Source organism: Acipenser ruthenus, chromosome 20 (assembly GCF_902713425.1).
Source record: "Acipenser ruthenus chromosome 20, fAciRut3.2 maternal haplotype, whole genome shotgun sequence".
NCBI lineage: Eukaryota > Metazoa > Chordata > Actinopteri > Acipenseriformes > Acipenseridae > Acipenser > Acipenser ruthenus.
Window position 1 is genome coordinate 14,784,170 of NC_081208.1, and position 23,212 is coordinate 14,807,381.

The 23,212-nt window shown below is 44.5% G+C and overlaps 1 protein-coding gene across 3 annotated transcripts in view; it reads right to left on the reverse strand.

Annotated features, from left to right (window-relative positions):
• Positions 1–22,872, reverse strand: part of LOC117425172 (chromodomain-helicase-DNA-binding protein 4) — a 32,691-nt gene extending 9,819 nt beyond the window's left edge. Inside the window, exons 1-27 of one of the 3 annotated variants that reach the window (XM_058993540.1) lie at positions 22,328–22,870; positions 18,782–18,897; positions 18,028–18,306; positions 17,285–17,403; positions 16,529–16,806; positions 15,726–15,850; positions 14,982–15,117; positions 14,122–14,291; positions 13,785–14,015; positions 13,204–13,407; positions 11,953–12,164; positions 10,807–10,938; positions 10,561–10,660; positions 9,433–9,624; positions 9,027–9,227; positions 8,633–8,770; positions 8,226–8,347; positions 7,503–7,676; positions 6,448–6,589; positions 5,913–6,044; positions 5,534–5,651; positions 4,005–4,129; positions 3,236–3,470; positions 2,276–2,448; positions 1,028–1,214; positions 377–463; positions 177–265 (exon numbers count right to left, since the gene is read on the reverse strand). In XM_058993540.1, the coding sequence (XP_058849523.1) occupies positions 177–265; positions 377–463; positions 1,028–1,214; positions 2,276–2,448; positions 3,236–3,470; positions 4,005–4,129; positions 5,534–5,651; positions 5,913–6,044; positions 6,448–6,589; positions 7,503–7,676; positions 8,226–8,347; positions 8,633–8,770; positions 9,027–9,227; positions 9,433–9,624; positions 10,561–10,660; positions 10,807–10,938; positions 11,953–12,164; positions 13,204–13,407; positions 13,785–14,015; positions 14,122–14,291; positions 14,982–15,117; positions 15,726–15,850; positions 16,529–16,806; positions 17,285–17,403; positions 18,028–18,306; positions 18,782–18,897; positions 22,328–22,391 (4,281 nt within the window). In that variant the 5' untranslated portion in view covers positions 22,392–22,870. Of the gene's footprint in view, positions 1–176; positions 266–376; positions 464–1,027; positions 1,215–2,275; positions 2,449–3,235; positions 3,471–4,004; positions 4,130–5,533; positions 5,652–5,912; positions 6,045–6,447; positions 6,590–7,502; positions 7,677–8,225; positions 8,348–8,632; positions 8,771–9,026; positions 9,228–9,432; positions 9,625–10,560; positions 10,661–10,806; positions 10,939–11,952; positions 12,165–13,203; positions 13,408–13,784; positions 14,016–14,121; positions 14,292–14,981; positions 15,118–15,725; positions 15,851–16,528; positions 16,807–17,284; positions 17,404–18,027; positions 18,307–18,781; positions 18,898–22,327 lie in introns of all 3 variants that reach the window. The other 2 variants (XM_058993541.1, XM_058993539.1) reach the window with 2 other exon arrangements.
• Between the last annotated feature and the right edge of the window lie 340 nt (positions 22,873–23,212).

Sequence of the window (23,212 nt, forward strand, 5' to 3'; positions counted from 1 at the left end):
CAGTTCCAGTGTAGTATACGTAAAAAAAATTTAATCGTTTCAAACCGTAAAGATAGAGATCTGAAAGCTTGAGAAACGGTACCACAGATAGTATTCATTTTGAATGGTATACATTCGCTATGGCGATGTGCGGCCCCAGAAGGAAGGAATGAGAACCCCGTGCCCCGGCGCCTCACCTCGATGTTGCCCCCCACTCGAGCCAGCAGGGGCGGCAGCGGCTTGTCCTTGTCATTCCGGAGACCCTTCCTGCTCGGCCGACGAGCGTCTGGAGAGAGAGAGGAGGAGGTTTGAAGTGGCTCAACGCGAGACAAACAGTAACAGACTACCACATACAAAGTATATAATAAATACATTGAATTCAAAACACGGTTCTTACTTTCTGTTCGCTCGTCAAAGTCCTCATCACCTTCCTCCGACGCCACAGAGTAATCCGATTGGTTATCTGACTGGTCGTCCTGCCAGTCTATTGGTCAGATTGCAAGGGAATATAAAACTGTTTGTTAGTCCAGTCACAGAGACAGACAGACAGAGAGAGAGAGAGAGAGAGAGAGAGTGCGAGAGAGAGCGTGAAAGAGGTGAGCCCCATTTCTGTATTTTGCAAGAAGTTGTGATGAATGGGAAAGGAGGGGGAGCTAAGAGACAACTGCACCCTGGAAGTCTGGTGAGCTCTCTCTGTATGTACCATGTGAAAGCAACTGCTCCAGTGATCAGGTCCAACTACATCAAAAGTTTAAAAATACTTTTGCACAAAACACAAAATGTACTGGATTTAGTGGACTAAAATCAATAGTTAATGGGTTTAAAAGGCTTTTAAAAAACTACAATACATGGAAAAAAAGCTCAATTTATCTTACCGTTGAAACTGTAGCAAAAAACACAGATTTAAAAACGTCCAGGAAAACCGGAGTTAACGTAGTGATTGGTTGTTCATCATTCAGCTTCTTTTGGCTTGGTGTTTGTAACTCACGTTCTACTACAAACAATAATAAGAATAATAAAAGCCGGGCAATGCCGGTGTGTTCTCTACCTTTACCTCTGTCCTCTTGGGAGCCATCGTTGTAGTTGACCTGCTTCCTCACCCTCTTGCCTTTACCCAGGTTCCTGGCCAGGTCCTGCTGCTGCTGCTCATAGTGATGCCTCAGCAGCTTCTCCCAGTAATCTGGGTCCACACTCTCCTCCTGCTTAATGATCTCACGCTGAACCTCCTCCTCCTCCTACACACCGGGCAGGGACAGGGGAGAGGGGAGCTCAGAGCAGGGCTGCAGCATTACTCTTACTGTAGACCACACCTCTCCAGTACACATTGTTAACTTGTAAAATGGGGATTGTTTGTTTGACACCATCGATCCTTATCTGTGGCTACACTGGTAATGGATCGAGTCTTAGGTTTTCAGGTTTCTCCCAAATTATACTGACAAATACATGGTTAAATAAAATGTAATAGTCTGGGCTGAAGGGAAAAGACCAAATCCTTTTCCGTCATTATTATTATTATTATTTATTTCTTAGCAGACGCCCTTATCCAGGGCGACTTACAATTGTTACAAGATATCACATTATACATTATTTCACATTATACAGATATCACATTATTTTACATACAATTACCCATTTATACAGTTGGGTTTTTACTGGAGCAATTTAGGTAAAGTACATTGCTCAAGGGTACAACAGCAGTGTCCCCCACTGGGGATTGAACCCACAACCCTCCGGTCAAGAGTCCAGAGCCCTAACCACTACTCCACACTGCTGCCCCCTGTCATGAAGTCTAAATAAAAACTGCTGATGTATTTCATCTGTTTATGTATGTTCCGCTGTGTTTTAAGTTTCAACTGCTTTGTCATTGAGACCTGCACTCTCAGCGACATTACAAGCGCTGTTGCTCCTAATGGGTTCCAATGGGGCTGTGACTTTGAATAGTTGAGTGGTGCCGTTTCCCCATCTTGCCTTCCATGGATTGCTCGGTTTTAATATTAATATTTCATGGTTTCACAAATCAATAAACAAATCCTAGATATCAGTCAATAGATACACAGACAAGCTGTGGTACCATTTAGTGGCTATGCAACGTTCAATTAAAGTTTAAATAAATATTTTAAAAAAACAACACACATATTTGGGTAGCTCACGTATACTATTTCAATCAAAACCAATATCTCTAAAATAAGAGAAGGCTCTATTCCGAGTATTCATAGCTAATTCTTTCCAAATTAATTTCCAAAACTAACCCCCCCTCCCCGTGTGTGTATCGTTCTGCATCTCCAGCTGTACTCACCGCCTCCTCCTCATCCTTCACCACGTATTGTGCCACCTTGAAGGAGCTCAGGTACTCGTTCATGCTCTGGATCTCTGTGTCGTCCGTGGCGTCCTGGTTACGGTCTAGCAGCCGGTCGATGGCTTTGTCATCATAGTGGATCACACTGCTGTCCTCGCCCTCCTTGTTCTCTCCTGCACAGCATCGGAAACACGGTCTGTGAGCTGGGCTGACCACACACACCCCTCCAAAATTACAACTGCATAGACCAATACAAATACACGGCTTACAGCCTGCAGTCTCTTATTGCTGAACAGAGCGCAGATATGCACGTACTGTGTTGGTGTGTACTGTACAGTGAAGAGTCAGTTATCCAAACTATTTGGGACCAATACTAGTTTGCATAAACGATTTGCATGGCTACTCAGAGGTATTAACAATTACTGTAACTCCAACACACACAAGTACCTACAGATGATATAGCTAGTAACCTATTCTAAATCACATTAAAACATACAAAATTGCAAAGCTTTACAAATCATTAAATTAATGCAATTCAGTAAAATTTAACACCTACAGTTAAGGTAATGACATTCTGTAATTAAATGTACCATATACTAAACTCTGAAAATCTAAATACAATTCAGTACAACTGACATTGCAGAACTTTAGGAATCCTTAAACTTCAAAAATGTAAAAATGTTTCTATACTTTGATACTTGCTGTTCAGGCATTGTAATAACGTGTAATTGAAATGAAAATAAAAGTTCTTAGCTGCTCAATAACAGACAGGACCTCCATCCTAATGAGAACATTTATTCTCTCAGCACTGTGACATCACAGTCCCCTGCAGTCCAGAATATATTTATGTTCACCAAAACGTGAAAACTTGAGGTATATTAAGTTTCCACACCACTCAAACGACATCCATACATCACTCAGAGAAAGACAGGCCTCCCGCAGCCCCCCCTTGCAGCCTACCCTCCCCAAACTCGTCCTTGAACAGCTCCTCCGTGCCGAACTTCAGGATGTCGTCGAGCTCCTGCTTGGACATGGAGCCAGTCTTGGAGCCCAGGCCGGGCCGCACCACCAGGTGGGTCAGCATCATCTTCTTCTTGGCTACCTGTGTGATGCGTTCCTCCACCGAGGCCTTCGTCACAAAGCGGTAAATCATCACCTTCCTGTTCTGCCCGATACGGTGAGCGCGACTGAACGCCTAGAGAGAGCGCGAGAGAGATTATACCGAGTAATTGATTTATTTATTTTTTATATATATATATATATATATATATATATATATACATACATATACACACACACACACACATATAGGATGCATGTTCAGAGATAGATTGATCTCTATGGCTGTTTAAACTATAAAAAACCAAGTCAACTTTCTTATTTTACATGAATTTAACACAGTATTCAATCAGTGTTTTGAATGATGTATTAAATACAAAATTGAAAAAAGTTTACAAGTTCCTCCCCCCGTTCCATGTTGCTTAAAAGGAGATTTCTATGCAACTCCTCTGCCCTTTAAAACACAACCCATCAAAACATTAAACAAAGTCTGCTGGTGTCTAAACGGAGTCCAGCATGGGTCTTAGTGATGGATCCAACTTGTTTCCTCCCCTGGCGAGTGTCTACTCCACAGTTTATATCAGACCCGTCACTGGTGGAGGAGAGACTGACCGCTCACGCTGTATGTACTGTGTCCAGATGAACACGCAGAGCTGTGCAGCGTGGGTACCTGGATATCGTTGTGCGGGTTCCAGTCAGAGTCGTAGATCACCACAGTGTCAGCGGTGGCAAGATTGATCCCCAACCCTCCGGCGCGGGTCGACAGCAGGAAGCAGAACTGAGGTGCGCCCGGGGCTGCAGACACACCGCAACAAACATTCAGCGCAGGAAATCAATCCAACAGGGGAGCACACAAGCAAAGAGGAAGAAGAACATTTCATCATGCGAGACCATATCAATGTCATATTGGGAAATTCTATGAAGAAAGGGGGTACACATTCTGTGCACCATAACAAAAAACCATCCAGATTCACATTTTGAAAGTGAACCAGTTGTTTTAGTTGGGAAGTAGTTTAGTATTACTACTGCTTGCAGAAATCTAGAACACGGAGGGCATCTGTGTTATATTAAAGTTCTGATATTAAAAGGGGTGGTTCACATTTATGAATGTCCAGATGTATGTTCGAGTGTGAACACACTAGGTCTTCACAGGTCCAAAATCAATCAACACGACGACAAACAGACAATTATTTACCCGACCCGATGTAAAAAACAGTGGAACGCTTTTCCTTTCCACAGCTTAGTATATGCACTGGCTACATACAGTATTAAAGCAGTGCTTTTTTTAGTCAACCTGGAAATCTGGCTGAACTACAATCTGTTTATTCCGTTATGAACCTACACAGAGGACTAAAATTAAATAAATTTCTTTCTTTTACACAAACTTATTATGTGAAAGTCAAAAGAACTGAAGTACGATCTTGTAAATGCCTGATTCTATTATAAATTTAACACAAGCAAATGGAATTGAGATGCACAGTTTGTGTTTTGCAAAACTTGTTTTCTTTGTCCACAACAAATGATTCTCACACTTGCATTTTTCTGTGAGCTTTTGCTCTTGGAATTAGTTCTTCCTTTAACGTCCTTCATAAGCAAATCCATTACTCCAACTGAAAAATGATCTAAAACACCTTCAATATGGGTCACGTGTCTGCTGCTGCGCTCTGCAAGCTATGTTATGTGCTACTGGAGGAAGCCAATCCACGCAACAGGAATTATAAACAATGATTTTTAGAAACCAAAAGGAGAGCCTCTAAAAAAATTAAAAAAAACAACAGTTTGTGTATTACTGAGTAAACAAATCTGGACCCAACCCGAGTGCTGTGTGAAAATTTGGTCTCTGGTCCTCAGACCCGTGAAGACGTCTAAAAACACACACCAGTGTGCAGGTGTGATGTCACTTTCACGACAAGTTGAGAAGGGTAACTTGTGCCAATTTAGCAAAATGAAAGGATCCTATTTTATTAAGAGAAGGCCTGCTGTGTCCAACCCAGGTTAGGAACACAGATGTAAATTTAAAGTCAAGAATGACTATGCCTCTACGTGTTCGGTGGCTAACTCTAATCAAGTTCAGTGCACTTTCTCTTGCATTCCTGGTATAAGATACACAGAAAGAGAGGGCACGAGAATTACACACCATCAACTTGGTTAGAGCCACCGAACACTTCGAAACAGAACCCCACCCCCTGCTACACTCACCATTGAACCTGTCGATGGCCTCCTGCCGCATGCCTCCGGTGATTCCTCCATCGATGCGCTCATACTTGTACCCCTCGTGCTCCAGGAAATCCTCCAGTAAGTCCAGCATTTTCGTCATCTGAGGAAACAGAGGAGACGAGTTTCACTTAATTCCACGAGCCGGTGAGAAAACAAGCCAGCCACCGGGCCACAAGATGAACCTTCTTTGTGAATTCGATGCACAGAAAAAATCACCCAAAATATAAAAACTGTGCAGTTTGTAGTTTACTAGCAATCATAAATAAAACAAATAGCTAAATACTATGGCAAGACAAGTCTTCAAGACATAAACTAAAAATGCTTCTGTGTGAATCTGTGTGTGGTGTGTGTCTCTGTTCACCTGTGAGAAGATCAGCACTCTGTGTCCGCCGTCCTTCAGTTTGCGTAGCATCTTCTGCAGCAGGAACAGCTTCCCGGCAGCCTTGGTGAGCGTGCTGCCATCGTACATCCCATTTGGCATCTTCGGGGCTTCCTGCGGGGGGCGCAAGAGACGCCGATCAATACTGCAGCTACAACAGCTGCACTAGTCTTTGTATCAGTGATGGTCTTTGCATGCTGCCCATTTGTGATCTGAACAATATTTTGAAAACTAAAAAGGCAGCTTACAATAATATAATCTTCCAACTTTAAATATATTAAAATAACTAAAATGAAACACACTTACAGAATTGAGATATTTAATACCAAGAACAAACACTTCAACTCAAAGTCTTGACATTGAAAATAATTCTAGTCGAAATGTTTGGCATTATATCTAGTTTTTCTTTAGTATTTCTTAATTTGGTACATCAAGTGTTTTACGGACTGATGCCCCCCTCTAAAAGGGGAGCTGGTACAGCCCAGCGAGTGCAGTTTCTCCAGGTGACAGAGCGTACCATTGCTGCGACTGGGAAGAGGTAGGGGTGGTTGCAGCACTTCTTGAGGTCCATCACCACATTGAGCAGGGAGACCTGGTTGCCCCCACCCCTGGTGTTCAGAGCATCGAAATTCCTGGTCAGGATGAACTTGTAGTACTTCCTGAAGTCAGAGAGAAAACAAACCAAACCAGAGTGAAGAGTCTGTCTTCAGCATTGAGAAGCTATGCTGGGGATTCTCATTGGAATGATCTAAAGAGGTGGGTCTACATAGTGCCACTGTTCAAGTCTGTATTAATCCAGCCACCACCCTAAAATACAGAGACCTGCATTTTATTTCAACATTCACTGTTGAGCAGAATCTGGTTTAGTTCATTAAAATAGATCCGTGTTCCTCAGTCATGTCCAGTTTGATACCAACCCTAGTCCTGTGGGGAGCAGGAGGCTGTTTGTTTAGCTCAGGAGTGCAGGGATGGCAATAAGTTGTACAACAGTTTCTGCCCCGATCCAGGTTTTACTACCAGGACTGAATTAATTAAACTGCTATGCAATGGGAGTCTCATTTCTATCCCTCGATTGACAAAGCTTCAAGCCGGGAGGAAGCTTGTGTGCCTGCCTGCATCTAAAACTACCCGAGGGAATGAGACAGACTGGAGCACCTACAATCCCCTCTTTGTTTCAGACAAGGCTGGAAGGATGTTGTAAGCGTTCACCAGTTAGGAATCATTACATTTTAGTGAAAAACTTTAAACATGATTGTGGGACATGGTCTGCAAATTTAAAATCTTCAGCCTTCAGAGACACACCAGCCACCCTCCCACACAGACCTCAGTCTCCCACACAGGTATACAGTTTTCACACTTCAGCACAATCAATCCAGGAGTTCAATCTGGTAGTGAAATCCAAGAGTAGTTAGTTAATGCAGCTTTGTTCTGTTCACATTAGAAACTAATTCCAGATTTGATGCAGTTTTGATTTTTTCAGTGTAGGCACAATAAAGCGGTTGCACACACACACACACACACACACACACACACACACACACACACACACACAATCGCTCCCTCCCTCCTCACTTCTGCATGGGGCTCAGCTCGACCCTGACGATCAGCTCTGTCTTGGACGGCATGTTCTTGAAGACGTCGGCCTTCAGCCTCCTCAGCATGTGAGGCCCCAGCATGTCATGCAGCTTCTTGATCTGATCCTCCTTTGCAATGTCAGCAAACTCCTCCAGGAAGCCCTCCAGGTTACTGCGGAGCGGGGAGAAAAGCAATATAAAAAAAAAATTAAAAAATCACAAGCTCCTCCAGGTTACCGATGAGGAGAAATAAATGCCACCAGAAGCCATCCAGGTGAAAAATAAAACATGACTCAATCTCACCAACTCAGAGGGGAAGCTCTCCACATTACAGACAAGAACAAAACAAATCTCTCAAATTCCTCCAGGCCAGGGACAAGGAGAGAAGGCAAACGAAACAGTAAATATGAATCAATCTCACCAACTTACAGGAGAAAACCTGCAGAAACTAAATTGAAGTCTGAAACCCTCCAAAATTACATCAATTCAACACTCTGTCCCAAGTAACTGTACACAAGGACAACCCTGGGGCAGCTAATGAAATGGGCTCATTGTATTACAAGAGCCCTCTGCAGTGTTGAGTGGAGTTCTTTCCTATAGACCTCTACACAGCTCTGCAGTGCGAGTGGTTTTCTTTCCTATAGACCTCTATACAGCTCTACAGTGCGAGTGGTTCTCTTTCCTATAGCAGCAGCATGCTCTGCAGTCCGGACAGACTCACTTGAACCTCTCTGGGGTGAGGAAATTGAGCAGGTGGAAGAGCTCTTCCAGGTTATTCTGCAGGGGGGTTCCTGTGAGAAGCAGCTTGTGTTGCAGAGGGTAGTTATTCAGCACGCGGAAAAACTGAGGAAAGAAACAAAAACGTAGTGTCAGTGACCTACACCGTGATGCAACAACATTCAGAGCATTTCAATGCAGGAACAAACACATAACTGTTACTCTACTTGGCTACCACTGGGTGGCAGCACTGGTCTACAAAAGGTGGTCGGAGTAAACCATTACATATTTATTACTGTACTTCCACAAGACCACCACAGGACGGCAGCAATGCTCCACAGGATTACAGCACAGCCAACACTATACACGCACTTCTGGAATACTGCTCAGACCCCATCTCCCTCCACTCACCTTGGACTGGTTGTTCTTGAGCCTGTGGGCCTCGTCCACCACCAGTGCTGCCCAGTTGATGGACCCCAGTATGGCCATGTCGATGGTGATCAGCTCATACGAGGTCAGGAGCACGTGAAACTTCACCGACGCCTCTTTCTGCACGAGAGAGAGAAGATTATTTTTTTTTAGACAGAGGAGGACTACTAACAGCAACGTTTGTCACAGAACTCTAATATTTCTAAACAAGTGCTATTGAGTGTTTTATAGTGATGGATGATTGACGGATTGGTGCATGTATGATGGATTGATTAAACCAAGCTGTGTACTGATGTATGGATCAGTGTACTGCTGTATTGATCAAGGTCGATGAGTGTATTGATTACATTGAGCAGTGTACTGATGTATCGAGTACCTTCATCCTGGACGCCTTCTTGCCCCCACGGATGGCGTTGTCCTCAAAGGAGAACTCGTTCTCGCGGATCACGGCTCTGCTGTCCTTGTCTCCCACGTATGTGACTACGTACAATTCAGGCGCCCACAACTCGAACTCGCGCTCCCAGTTTATAATGGTGGAGAGCGGGGCGCTGACCAGGAAGGGCCCCTTCGAGTGACCCTGGAATAAGGAAAGAGGAGAGAGAGAGATAAAACAGACGCCTTATCACAAACAAGTCCTGTCCCTAATGGAAGCTACTAGCAGTAACTACACTTTTAATGGTCGCAGAGTGTAGATCTTACTCAGAATGTTAATGATTTAGATTAGCAGTCTGTAGTGTCTATATAGTGTGTCTCCCCTCCACATAGTGCCTGTAGTGTCTCACCTCCTTGTACAGAGAGGACAGGAACACTGCGGTCTGCACGGTCTTGCCCAGCCCCATCTCGTCTGCCAGGATGGTGTCGGTGCCCTGAGCCCAGGAGAAGCGCAGCCAGTTGAGCCCCTCCAGCTGGTACCCGTGCAGCGTGCCCCCCGTGGAGTCCAGGTAATCCGGCTGTCGGTCAAACTTGATCGTGGGCTGGGGGATAAATCATAGTTTCATTCCTGTGGATGCGTTTGATTTTACCGTTGTATTTATAGTCACCTCGCACACACTTTCTGCCTGTGCTTTTTTGTCATGCAGGTTTTCAGTTATAACAAAGGTTCTGAATAATAATTTAATGCACATATTGTATCACTAGGTCTATAACAAGGTGTTATGCAGGTTCATATGAAGATTTCTGCATCTACTTATATTCAAATGTTGCCATTGAAACAAAATAAATATTCTTGATCCTACACCACGACACTCCCTGGTTGGCAGCTGCCATTAAAAAACAAACCAACAGTATTTTGTTTACACTGAACCTCAATTCGGAATATATACTGGAAATTCTAAAATCAGAGGTAAAATAATTGGGCACTAATACACAGCTGCTCAGGAAAAGTGAAGGTTCAGTGGGAGTCCTCCAATCCCAAGACCGAGCCAGCTTCCTCTTCTACAACCAGGAACTCAAGAGCAGATGTCAGCAAGCTACCAACCTCTAGAGGACAAAGGCCAGCCATGCAGGTGTCCGCTCTAAGCTTACTGGGCGCCTGGCCAGCAGGGTTCTCTGTAGCGCAAAAGAGAAGAAACAGCCCCTGCCGGTTTTGCTGCCTAACCCACAGGAGCACTAGAGCCAATGCAACGCTCCCTCCGGAATTCTCAGTGAAGACAGTCAACTCCACTCAGCCAGGACATGCACCTGTGCTGCATGACTCCCCCTGCATACCACATGGTCATGCTTTTAAACAGAGGAGACACTCTGGGACCCCTGTGCTCCCCTGACTGTAGGACTCTACCTGCACACCACGTGACTGTGTTTCTACCAGGTGAGCCACTGGGATCCTTCCTAGCATTTGTAATGCAGCACTAGATGGTATTCAACAGCATGGATGATGACAGCGCAGGTCGGGGGTGTCCCTGTTTACTCACATCCACTACAGGGTTCTCCGGGGGTCGATCCAGCTTCTTCAGCTTCCCTTTGAGCTTCACCTTCTTCCCGGGGCGCCCATCCTCCCCCATCATCAGCTCTCTGCAGGGGGAGAGGGAGAGAGAAAGTAAGCAGCATCAGTATTGCTACAAAGCGACTGCTCACTACAGGGCTGGACTGAGACTCAGGAAAACCAATAAAGGATCCAATATTAGTGCCTGTTTGTAGGGGTGACAAAGTTCACTCACCTGTGGTGCCAGTAACTCTGCTTGAAGGAGTCGTACTCCGGGATTTCTATGTCCTCTGACTCCCAGGTAGCCTGGTCGTAGGCCAGATCCCTCCACTTGATCAGGTAGTGCACATTGTTCTTCTTATCCACGCTGTGAGAGAGAGAGAGAGAGAGAGGGAGGAGAGAGGAGAGAGAGAGGGAGGAGAGAGGAGAGAGGAGAGAGAGAGGGAGAAGACTCAGCCACGATGCAGCAATTTCACTGCACATGCATGTCACGTTTTATTCCAGGGTTACAGGACAGTGAACGTGTGTGTCAGCGTGTAATAAATCAGCATGAGTACAAGCGAACAGAGCAAGACAAAGTAGAGACAGAGTGCCGATATAACCCAAGCAGAGACAGTCCTGTACATCTATTATATACTGCTTTATTATTAATATACAAGTTAAAAATCCAGCCATGTTTGTTTTCTAATCATTACCAGCCTTTATTTAGTCCACTATCAATTTCATTAAAGAGGGAAAAGGCCGATGAAGAGAATACCGTGAAGTGGCTGAGGCATATGGCCCATTGTCAGTTTTGAATGGATTTTGCAGTTGAACGGAATTCCGAGAGGTGCCTCTGGTCTGATTTAATACAAGCAGGTGACCTGGTCAGCCGCGCCGATATGAAAAAATACAGCACGGTAAAAACTGAAAGCGGCATGGTGATGTCATGAATAGGGCTTCTCTGCAATGTGTCGTGGAAAACAGCAGGGTAATGTGCGCTCTGAAAGATCCTGAGCAGTCTTTTAAAAACTTACTCGGGAATGGAACAAATCTAAAAGTAATAACTGCCATCAACCTATCTCCTCCCCAAGGTCAGAAACCCAAGCTATTGTAAGTTACAGCTGCACAACCCACTGGGAAGGAACTCTCTTCACTGGGCTAATTTACCACTCCCAATGAAATAGCGGTTTGGGTTTGTGTGGATCGCTGTTCTCTACAGAGTAAGAAAAGCAGCAATTTTATTCTGAATGGTAAAGTAGCCCAGTCAACAGCAACACAGGATTTGTTTTATAGTGATGGATGGATTGGTGCATGTATTGAGTACTCCTGCATGTCCAGCGTTTGTACACACAGCCCCGGTCCCCGTGCAATGTCTCTGTGTGCCGGCCCAGCCCCTCACCTGTGGTTGAGCACCCTGTGGATCATCATCCACTCAGGCTTGATGCCGAAGCGGTAGAAGCGCTCCTCCATCTCTGCATACAGGGGGTCCTTGTTCTTGCGCTTGGTGCTCTTATCCTCGTCCCCCTCGCACCCGAAGTCCACGGGGGGAGGCTCGTCCATGTCGTTCTTACGTTGGTAATTCCTGAACATCACCTGGCAGTGCAGCTCCAACTGAGGAGAGCACGCAGGGGAGTGTCAGTGAAAACACAGCACACGTTTCATAGAAAACTGGAGCAACATTTCAGGTTTAACAGCAATACCACTAACAGCAATTTATTTTTCAATACATTATTCTGTATAGAGATCCAATCATGTGCCATCTTTATTTTAAAACAACAACCCAATAAAAATTAACTTCCATTATTAAATAGTGGTGCAGCAATTAATGATAATAAAATCATGACCATTAATAATTGACTAATCTCCGAGTCTCAATTTGATCGATGAAAATCACCCTTGTGCCTCCTATCTACAGTACATGCTACATTACAAGCAGCACCATGTTTAACCCTTTGCGGTCCATTTTCGGACTGGGTCCGACATCATTATAGCAACGCAATAAACGGGTGTTTAGTCGTTTTTTCTCCGGAAAAAGCCGAGAAAACCATTCAATTGCCGAGTGGGAGCGACAGGAGCCGAGACGAGTCGAAAAAAAAAAAAAAAAAAAGGCGTATCTCATGAATAGTCATACATGGTATCAGGTATCAGATAACGGGGCGTTCATAGTAAACAAGCTGGCTGAGTGCGTCAGCGCACAGAGACTATCATGGACATTTGCAGAGCTTTTTTCAGATGTTATAGTAATAAAATGATGACTTGGATCGCATTATTGAGGAGTTTGGTGATAAAACGAGTGATCCAGAGATGATCGATCGGTATGTACGACTATTATTATTATTATTATTATTATTTATTTCTTACATAGGTGAACGCTATAGCAAACGAAAGGGTGGGGCGGGGCTGGAGATGCCTAGTGAGTGCTTTGTTGATATGCAGGGCCATTTAAACCCGTTTGACTGAAAAAAAAACACTTAAACAGCGCGTCTAAAATTAACTGCGCGTGTGAAAATTAATTAGACCTGGCGTGCCGGACGCGCAGTTAATAAATGGACTGCAAAGGGTTAATCACACTACATCCTAACATTAACCCTTAATAATCCTCAGACAGTCCTGAGCTTGTATTGTTGGCCAGGCTGGCTGTTCCGCTCACCTGCAGCTCAGAGACCCACGAGCTGTGCCAGTAGGACATGTTGCTCCACTTGACGAAGAACTCCCTCTCGGGGCGCCCCTGCAGAGGCTTTGGGTGGGGTGCATCCGGGGCGGAGCTGACAGGCCTGGGGACCGAGGTGGGGGAGGGGGGCTCCCCCCAGCGCCAGGTTAGGATCTTCTGCACCTTGCCCTTCATCGGGAGGCACTGAACAAAACAAAAACGAGGGGGGATTAGAGGCAGACAACCCTGATGACACCAGCAAGGCGCCTTCCACCAGCACTCGCCGATCTGCATGAACACTGCAGTCAAGCACTTTGTGGTTATTCTCACTGTATCACGGGACAGTAGCTGCACAGTACATTTCATAATCTACACTCCTGCAAACGCAGTCAGTGTGTATCATTGTACAGCAAAACTGAAATAACAGGAGGGACATTTCACACTTTTAGGGACACATTGAGGGAAAGGGGGTTAAAACAGTTGTACCCAATGTTGTCGGGGGATCCCCGACAAGAAAAGGGATTTATGGAACCCTGGCTGAGCTGCAGATAGGGGGCAGGGCAGCCACTCCTCATACTCACAGTGCAGCGAGGACACACCCACTCCCCGTTGGGTATCTCTGGCAAGGGCGGGTTGAGGCAGTGAATGTGGTAGGAGGAGGGGCAGGTGTCACAGCACAGCAGCTCCCCCCCATCCTTGCACACCCTGCAGAACTCCATGTGGTGATCGTCCTCCTCCACGGCGGCTTCTTCCACATCCTCCTCTGCTTCCGACACATCCTCCTTCGCCTCCCACTGCACCCCTTCCTTCTCCTGTGAAGGGACACAAGAGACAGAGTCAGGCAGGCACGTGATCTGGCTAGTGCCTTCATTGGCATTATTGAAACTCGAAGTGCATGGGGGGGGTGGATTTACTCACACAGTGAGGGCAGCTCCACTTGCCCTCGGGAGCTTTCTCCATGTCGGGGTCCAGGCACACCATGTGGTAGGCTCGAGGACAGGTGTCGCACAGGATGATCTCTCCGCCTTGCTGGCACACCTCGCAGTAATCCTGGTGATCCGTCTCGTAGCCATCAGCATCCTCGTCTCCTATAGCACACATGAATCACGACCACCACACAACGTTACAAACACACACGTCTTGCACACAGTCCTGGATTTCAGAACTTCCCTCAAATTAGTGATAATATTGAAATTACCAGGTACCAGCAAAACCTGCTCTGAACTAATGGAGTCTCTCACACAGGAGTCTGTAGGTTTTTACTAACAGAAGGAGTTGTTCATGCAACAATAGGAGGAGGAGGAGTACATTACTAAACAGAGGTCTGACTGCACAAACAGACCATTGAGGGGAAATCTGAACCCCAGGACTGGGTGCAGTGGCGCTAGTGTGAGTTCTAACACTGCTAGAACAGAGAGAAACTTGGTTGTATAAAATACCAGTGAAGGACCAGAAGATGTTCAAAACTAAAAATGGGGTCAGTTACAATGGTGCTAATGCAATGACGAGGTAAGAAACTGATTTCAAAAGAAGGCTTGGTTAGCACAGCTTTAAAAGGGCAATATTACACTCCAAGAATACATTTCTATACAGCTCTGTAGAGTTTGCAATAACAGCTCTGCAGTCTAAGAAGCCACAGCTGGCTCCCCTTTAATGGGGGGCAGTGATAATGTTGCTAGTGTTAGAGATAAGAATGGGTTTTAAAGCCACCCTTGTTGGCACTCCTTTATAAAATCAGTGCCATTCATAATGCACCCCAACCTGACAAACAGTGTTACCTTTCTTTTTCTTGCGCGTTGCCTTGGCTTTGCGGCGCCCCCTGCTGCTGCGGCTGGCGGACCCATCCGAGACGGAGTAGCTGTTCATGCTGCCGTCATCGAAGTCAGAGTCCACATCGAGATCATCCTCCTCGCTCTAAAACACGCAGGAGAACAAAGCACTCAGACAAGAACCAGACTCCCACTGCACAGCAGTTTAATCCATTCCTGGTTTCACTAGGAGTTTAATACACAGCTGTGCTTGTTACCTGTACACTGGGGCTAATCGAGCTTTTAGTAAAACCTGGAATGGGTAAAAATGTTAATATTTCCATCTCTGCAGACAAATTACACAGTAATTATTCGACACGCAACATTTTCTTCTGCAGGTGCAGTAGCAGCAGACATCCACCAGGGGGCTTAGACAAATTAGCTCTATGGAAACAGATTAATGGCTTAATACCTCTGCAAAAACTGTATGTATAAAATCTGAATTGTTAAGAAAACGAAAACCAACAACCACCTCCACATCTGCCATACTGGATGTTGCGTTCTATGGAAGGGATGGCGCATTATTGAATTCTGATAAATCCAGTAAATGGGATGGCTGATTTCTTATAAGCGACCTATAACTTAGGTTTCCGATTCCAGATACACTATGCAGTGTTGGTTACAGGCCTTTCTACAGCTCTGCAGTGTTAAGTGGAGTTCTCTTTCTATAGACAGCTCCTTGCCCTTTCCTACTGAAGAAGCCCTAGCACTCACGGATGATCTCTTGCGCTTGCTCCCGAACCCTCCCAGTTTGATTTTCAGGGGAGCCACCTTCTTGGCTTTGCTCTTCTTCTCGGGAGCTTTGGGGGCTGTTTTGGTCTTGCGCCGAGCGTTTGGGCCTGGAGAGAGAGGGAAAGAAAGAAAAAAAGAAAGAAAGATGTAGGCATTAAAAAAAAGAACCCCAGTCACCACAACCAATCTATTCTCTCTACAGAAATGATAATAAATAAATAATTTATTAAAACAGCTTTGACAGCCTACATTAGAAGAAAAAGAGAGAAAAAAAGGGGTGGTAATAGGTAATAAAACTTGCAGGAGGCAATACAATTGACTTGCACTTCTTTAAAAGAGGCAGTGCTATTAACCCTTAGCGGTCCATTTATTCAGCACGTCAGGTCCAGTTTATTATAGACGCGCTGTTTAAAAGTATTTTTTTCCCCCCCACAGTAAAACAGGTTTAAGAGGCACTGCATATCAACAGGCCACTCAGTACTGCATCTCCAGCCCTGCCCCTCGTTCGCTGTTTTTTTCATACCTACATAAATAAAACTCCTATTGCATAGTAGTTTCACTCATTCCAGGTTTTACTAGCTTGAAAGCCCCAGGGTATTGGTAACATGCTCAGGTGTGTCAAACTCATAGTAAAACCTGGAATGGATCAAACCACTATGCAATGGGCCATCCTTGAAGAACAGTGTTCTTTCTGAATATGGCCACAGACTGGTTTATAAAAAATGTCCTACATGAAATGTAACCCGTGGAATACTGGCCCGTCGGGTACTGCCCCTGCGCCTCACCTTTGCCCTCCTTGGTCTTGGCTTTGCGAACCGGCGGCAGTGCCTCAGCCGGAGCTGCAGGGGGCTCTGTGCAGCTGGGGGCAGAAGGCCCGACCCCTCCCTCCTGATTGGCCACCATGCTCTCCACGACTGCAGCCACAGCAGCAGCTGCAGCAGCGGCTGATGCTCCGGAGCTCCCCCTCAGGGGGTTGTTGGTACTGAACTCGCGCCACTTCGCACCCAGGACCATCATCATCTTCGACACGGCGATCTTCGGGTTCTTGGCAGCGATCAGAGGCCTGGGAACAGGGGGGGGGGGGGGGGGGAGATTACAAAATATGCTGGCTTCGGCCTAGAGGAATTTAAGGAATTGAGTGGTTGTTGAGCATGTGACGGTGCACAGTGTGGTCTGTGACCGAGGGGCAGTGAGGAGCGTGCGTGTGAGTCTGTGACCGAGGGGCGGTGAGGAGCATGCGTGTGGGTCTGTGACCGAGGGGCAGTGAGGAGCATGCGTGCGGGTCTGTGACCGAGGGGCAGTGAGGAGCATGCGTGCGGGTCTGTGACCGAGGGGCAGTGAGGAGCACGCGTGCGGGTCTGTGACCGAGGGGCGTGCGTGTGAGTGTGACGAGGAGCGTGCGTGCGAGTCTGTGATCGAGGAGCGGTGAGGAGCATGCGTGTGTGTGTGCCTGTGACCGCGGGGCGGTGCACAGCTTGCGTGTGCCTGTGACAGCGGGGCGGTGCAGGAGCTCCTGCACGCTGCGCTGCGCGGGGTCTCACCTCACAAACTGGCTGAAGGCCTTGTAGTTGGTGAGGGTTCGATAGTCCTCCTCAGAGAAGACGTGGTCAATATCCTGCATCCCCCAGTCCTGCAGGAGCTGAGCGGAGGTCTTGGGCTCCTGAAACAGACAAAGAATTAGACCGATACTATCAAAATCCTATATAAAAAATGTTATATATTTATAAGCATAAATTCTATAATGAAATATAAAAATATATTTATATATATATATATATATATATATATATATATATATATATATAATCACACACACTGGTATAAATACATACTCTCCCTGTCCATTTTATTTTTTTTAAATGATCATTTAATCTTATTACGCATCATACAAATAGGCCATCAGGACCTAGGTTGGGCTCAATTTCTGTTTTTCAATTCCAATTCCTTTTTAATATCAATTCCCAATTCCATATTTAGAGACAATAATTGTTGCGATTGTTCGGCTGCCTTTATTTGACCGACAGCAACTTCAACTTAAGTAATTTGTTGCCACAGAGAAGCTCATTTTAACAGAACACTGCTGATTGCAATTGTGATCAATGCTATGTTGGAATTGATTACAAGGGAATGGGAAATACATGAACAGGAATTAAATTACGAATTGACCCCGACCCTGACGAGGACCATGACGATGCAGATCTTATCACAGCCCGCATGTGGGGATCGGTATTGTATCAAGTATTTTGTTCCAGTCCCATTAGTAGGGAGTTGAAAGTGACCTGACCTTTGAGTCGTCATCATCGTCCTCCTCCTCCTCCTCTTCCTCCTCCTCCGGCTCCGGCTCGGGCTCCTTCCTCTTTGCCTTGCTGCTCCCGCTGCCCCCCAGCGTTGCCCCCAGCCCTCCTCCTCCTCCTCCTCCCGCCTTCTTCTCCTTCCTAGCGCTAAGTCGCTGCTTCTTCTTCTTCTTCCCAGGGGTGTAGTCGCTCCCTTCGCTCTCCGATCGGGCCTCCTTGTCATCCTCCACCATGAAGTCACCCGCTTCGGGGGAGCTGGCGTCCATATCCTGCAAGAAACATGCAACACTGAGGAAAACTAAAGTTTTCTAGCCAATAAAACCAGCAGATACTTGATTTCGAGTTTTGCAACGGTAAGATATATCGCTTGCCTTTTGATTTTCATCTACTACAGATAGTCCAGCCAATCTTAACTGAAAACCAAAAGAATTCTGATTTACAACGGTTGCTACCAACAAGATCGAACGTAGACGAGGAATGTTGGATTCCATTTCATTTCATGAAAGTTTAAAGTTAAGGATTAACGTTGAGCCAGTCTGAAAGGCCACCATGGAAAGCAGCCCTGAATCACTGCAGTGTTGCTGTGTACAGAACCATGTGCTCACAACACTGCTGTGCACAAGCATGGAACACACTGAATACTGGATTAACACTAAACCCATGCAGATATCTGACCTGCATATTTATGAAAAGCCTCTAACCCTTGTGTAATCCAAATGGGACGAAAAATGTAATAACCCGTACCTCCTTTTTCCCTCGTTTGGATTTGGGGGTCTTGCTCTGTTTCTTGGGTTTCTTTTTCTTCTTGGGTTTCGGGGTGTCACTTTCGGAGAGGTCCTCGTCTAAATCCTCGTCATTATCTGAGGGAGGGGAGACAGTGAGGGAAGGGTTCAATAGAACAGTCAGCATTCCAGCCCCACCCACTTCTCCTTCAGCAGGAAGCATCTACCATTCCAAATGGAACAACTGAACACACTAGGGGTGTGCCGATAATCGGGAGCAAATCGGAATCAGCACCGATAAAAGAGCAGCAGTGTGGCATAGTGGTTAGGGCTCTGGACTCTTGACCAGAGGGTCGTGGGTTCAATCCCAGGTGAGTGAGACTGCTGCTGTACCCTTGAGCAAGGTACTTTACCTAGATTGCTCCAGTAAAAACCCAACTGTATAAATGGGTAATTGTATGTAAAAATAATGTGATATCTTGTAACAATTGCAAGTCGCCCTGGATATGGGCATCTGCTAATAAATAAAATAAATAAATAATAAAAGGTAAAATTACACAACTCTGCCGTTGGCTGTTCTAGCCAATTATGCACACCGATATTTACTGTATGCTTTAACTTCTCACCGCTTCAAACGCAATGTTTGGTTTGGCACGCGTACGCAGGAATACAGAGACAGGAATTGTCCTTGCAGTTATATACAACACACACGTTGCCGTTTCCCAAATTTGGCTGAAGCTGCAAGACAGTTTCTTTGTGTTCCGTGTAGCCGTGTTGACAGCGAGTGTTTACTTAGTGCTGCTTCACATGTGGATGAGAAGAGAAACAGGGTTTTGTGACAAAGTAGAAATGTTGCTTTAATGAAAAACCTACTCATTACAGACGTAGCACTAAATCTAACTGAGCAGTTATGTTACGATTTAGTTGTATCACATTGTGATTTTTGTAAAGCTGCATTAGTGTACACGGCATTTTAAACCAGGAATTTGGTATTTGCGTCTCATTGTTTTGTTAAAGCCGTGAATTTAAGTTTAGTAGCATAATTAAGCAACGTATATATAATTAACATTGCACAATCTTAGCTATACACTAAACTTCACACTGGAATTAAATTATGCAGTTTGACAACTTCTAAATGCGAGTTACTGTAAATCATGTTATTTTTTACTATAAGGAGTGTTTCCCAGCACCAATACACAATGCTATTTTTATTTAATGTAAGTTTATACAGCACAAAATCACTATCAAGCAAGCAGCCAATTACAAGTCCATTATCCTTGGAATTCATTTTTAGAAATAAATGCAGTTAACAATACCTGCAGATTTGTCATCTGCAATTAACAGTGGTTTAAATATATGCCTTGTTTCAGTAGTGTAAATTACAATACATGCACTGCTGTATCTATGCCTTATTAGCATCAGACGTTATTGGGTGGGTAATCTTCGGCTCTCAGCCAAGGAAATCTTAAATTGTGCACCCCTAGAAAACATAACTGCGAGGATCGCTGCTTTTCACAGACTCTGTGGAGAACACCGATCCACACAAACCCAAGCAGTAGTTTCTTCTTGTTTCCCTTGGAATGGTAAATTAACCATTGTCAGGTCCCAGTTTCTATGCATAACCGGCTGGTGCAGCACAAACACCAACCAACCAGAGAAGCCTCCCTAGGACCAGAACCTGTCATCCATGAGTTACCAGGATAGAACTGCACAATCTGTCTGTAGGAAGCTAGGGGTCTTTAAGGAAGGTTAGGAGGGCTGGTGAGGCAGTTCACACAGGGACACAATCAAGCACAAGATTACATATTTTGGGAAAAAAATGTTTCTCAAAATAAATAAATATTATATATAATTTCAATAAACAAAATAAAACAAAACAAAACTCCCTTCCAGCAGCAGAAGTTGTTTTCGTGTGGAAGAGTCAAAGTCAGTTTGAACTTTGTTAGCATTTTTACGTGGTCACCCGCAGGCCATTTTATATAACAAAGAGAATGCCGCTTGCGATCTGTCTGCCAATGACGTGAACCTCCCTCCCCTTCAATCAAATAAATATCCAATCATACGTCAATTAAAACAAAATATCATAAAAATGTCATTGTGTGTTTTTAAAATGCAAAACATTGTGCGCATTTTACATTAAAATGTATGCAATATATGTTGGAATCACATTACATCGTAATGGCGGCGCGCCCGCGCCCCCACCCCCACCCTCCCAAAAAATAAATAAATTACCAGAACTTGCAGAAGTTATATATCTGTTACCGGGCGTTTTCCTATGAATAACGACAGAATGTCATTCGATGCTTTGAAATACGTGTAAAACTTATCGACGATAATAAAAAGTAGATTACAGCAAATACTATTATTATATTAAACGTGCCATCATATTTTAATGTTAAAATGCAGCGAGGATGAAATACAAAAAGGAATGCATTAGATACTGTAAATGTAATGGGTTTTAAATGTAACTCTGGCCATAAATCTCTAAACTACAAAGAGACCAACAATAACAACTTTTCTATTTTTTTTTTTAATGAACCACTTCCGGTATTATTTAGTCCGCTACGCTACGAGAGTAAAAATCCGCATTCGACTGTACAGAAAAAAACAGACATTCTCAACAGTCTGCGTTTGTTAACCTGGAGCAATTCATGATCACTTAATTGTATGCGGTGGATGTCGGTGTCAATTTCCAGTACACCGATGATAGGCCCAACCTTAAAACCTAACCACGAATAAAAATTTAGGAAAAGGCTACATCGAGTTGTAAGTTACCTCATATTTATCAAAACATTACATTTGACTGTGTTTCAGTTTGTATTATTTATTTATCGTGCCGGCTACACCTTGGATCTATGTAGTACTGTAGTATACTGCCGGGGTAGACATACCGCTTTACAATCCCTTCACATCGCTTTTATATTAAAACACAATAAAATTACAGGTATTGGCAATATGGCATTGGTTTCATTTTAATTACAATAAGACGCCTTATTTATTTGCTGTATACAGTACTGTAGTCTAGCCACAATATTTCAACATACTTACCCAACACGTAACATGCTAAAAATCACAGTTAATAGTTTATTTTCAAAACTTTCATTTTAGCGAGAGGTGGACGGGCGGTAGGAGCGGTGTTAGGCCTTGTTTAAATTAGCCACACACGCGCAACCGGCTTTGGACCATAACCCAAAATCCAAAGACACATTAAATACTGAAGTTTACCATTAGAGCAGTAATCCTGCAAGACATTTTGTGAATTTTCGTCCAACAAATAGACGACAATGTTGTATTTTGCAAACTTTCGAGTCAAAATCCAATGGCGGGTTTTAGAATTTTAAAAAGACTATCATACATACGTAGACACGCATCAGCAGGGATATTTAACTGCACACACTCTCAACAAACCACTTAGAAATAATACATAGAATAGGCGACCGGCGTCTTTGAAAATGTATTATTGTTGACAGATCATGCAAGCCGGATAAGACAAAATGCCGCGTAAAAAATTTAACTTTGCCCCTAGCAATGTAACTTTACACTTAATATACAAAATAATGTGTTTTACCTTGAAGCACAGAGCGGTCCTCGTTTTCACCAAACTCTGGCATATCATCTTCGCTGCCCGACATTTTCTATTTTTGTCAAGGGGTGTCCTTTGTCTGCCTCGGTCCGTACTCCACTATATGCCGGTTCGTGAAGGCAGGTTCAAGTGAAGCGTGGTTATACAGAGGGCTTGTTTAATTTAAAAAAAAAAAACAACACATACACATGAATACCTACTAAAAATGTTATTCTAAGCAAACTAATACAAAATAAATCCCACAGTTGTTGTTAACAAAAATACTATTATCCAAATGTTTTGTATGTTCCGCGGCCTATCAGCCGGTTGCCGCAGTTCGCCGTCTATGTCCTGTGTTTATTTTCGTTGGGTCGGTACAAAATTCAGGTCAAATCTCGTTGTATTTGTACAGTACAACTCCTCACAGCGTTATAAAATGGCTTCTCCGTTCTCAGCACCGAAGGATCAAGCACCCCCGCCAGACCCACACACAAAGAAAAGGGGATGAAAAAAAGGGAGCAAGCATCCCATAATATCCCCAGGGTTGCCTTGACAACGGCCAGGCCATAATACCCCCCTCCTCTTCCGGCCCTAGCAACCGCCGTTGCCAAGGAGACAGGTCGGCCCGACAGACCATAATAATTCACATTCATGGTTCCCCATCCCATAATACTAACCTATATCAGTGGTCACGTGGAGTCAAATGTGCACGTTACCATCGAGACACCTACAGACCATAATGATCCTGTGTTATATAGCTGTGGTGTACAAGGTGTGCAGTATGTAATGTGTAACTGGTGTATATCCCATAATATTACTTCTATAAGGTGTTCTTGGGGTGTACCGTTGACATGGGAGCTAGCAGCATAATATATAGATAATCTACAGCTG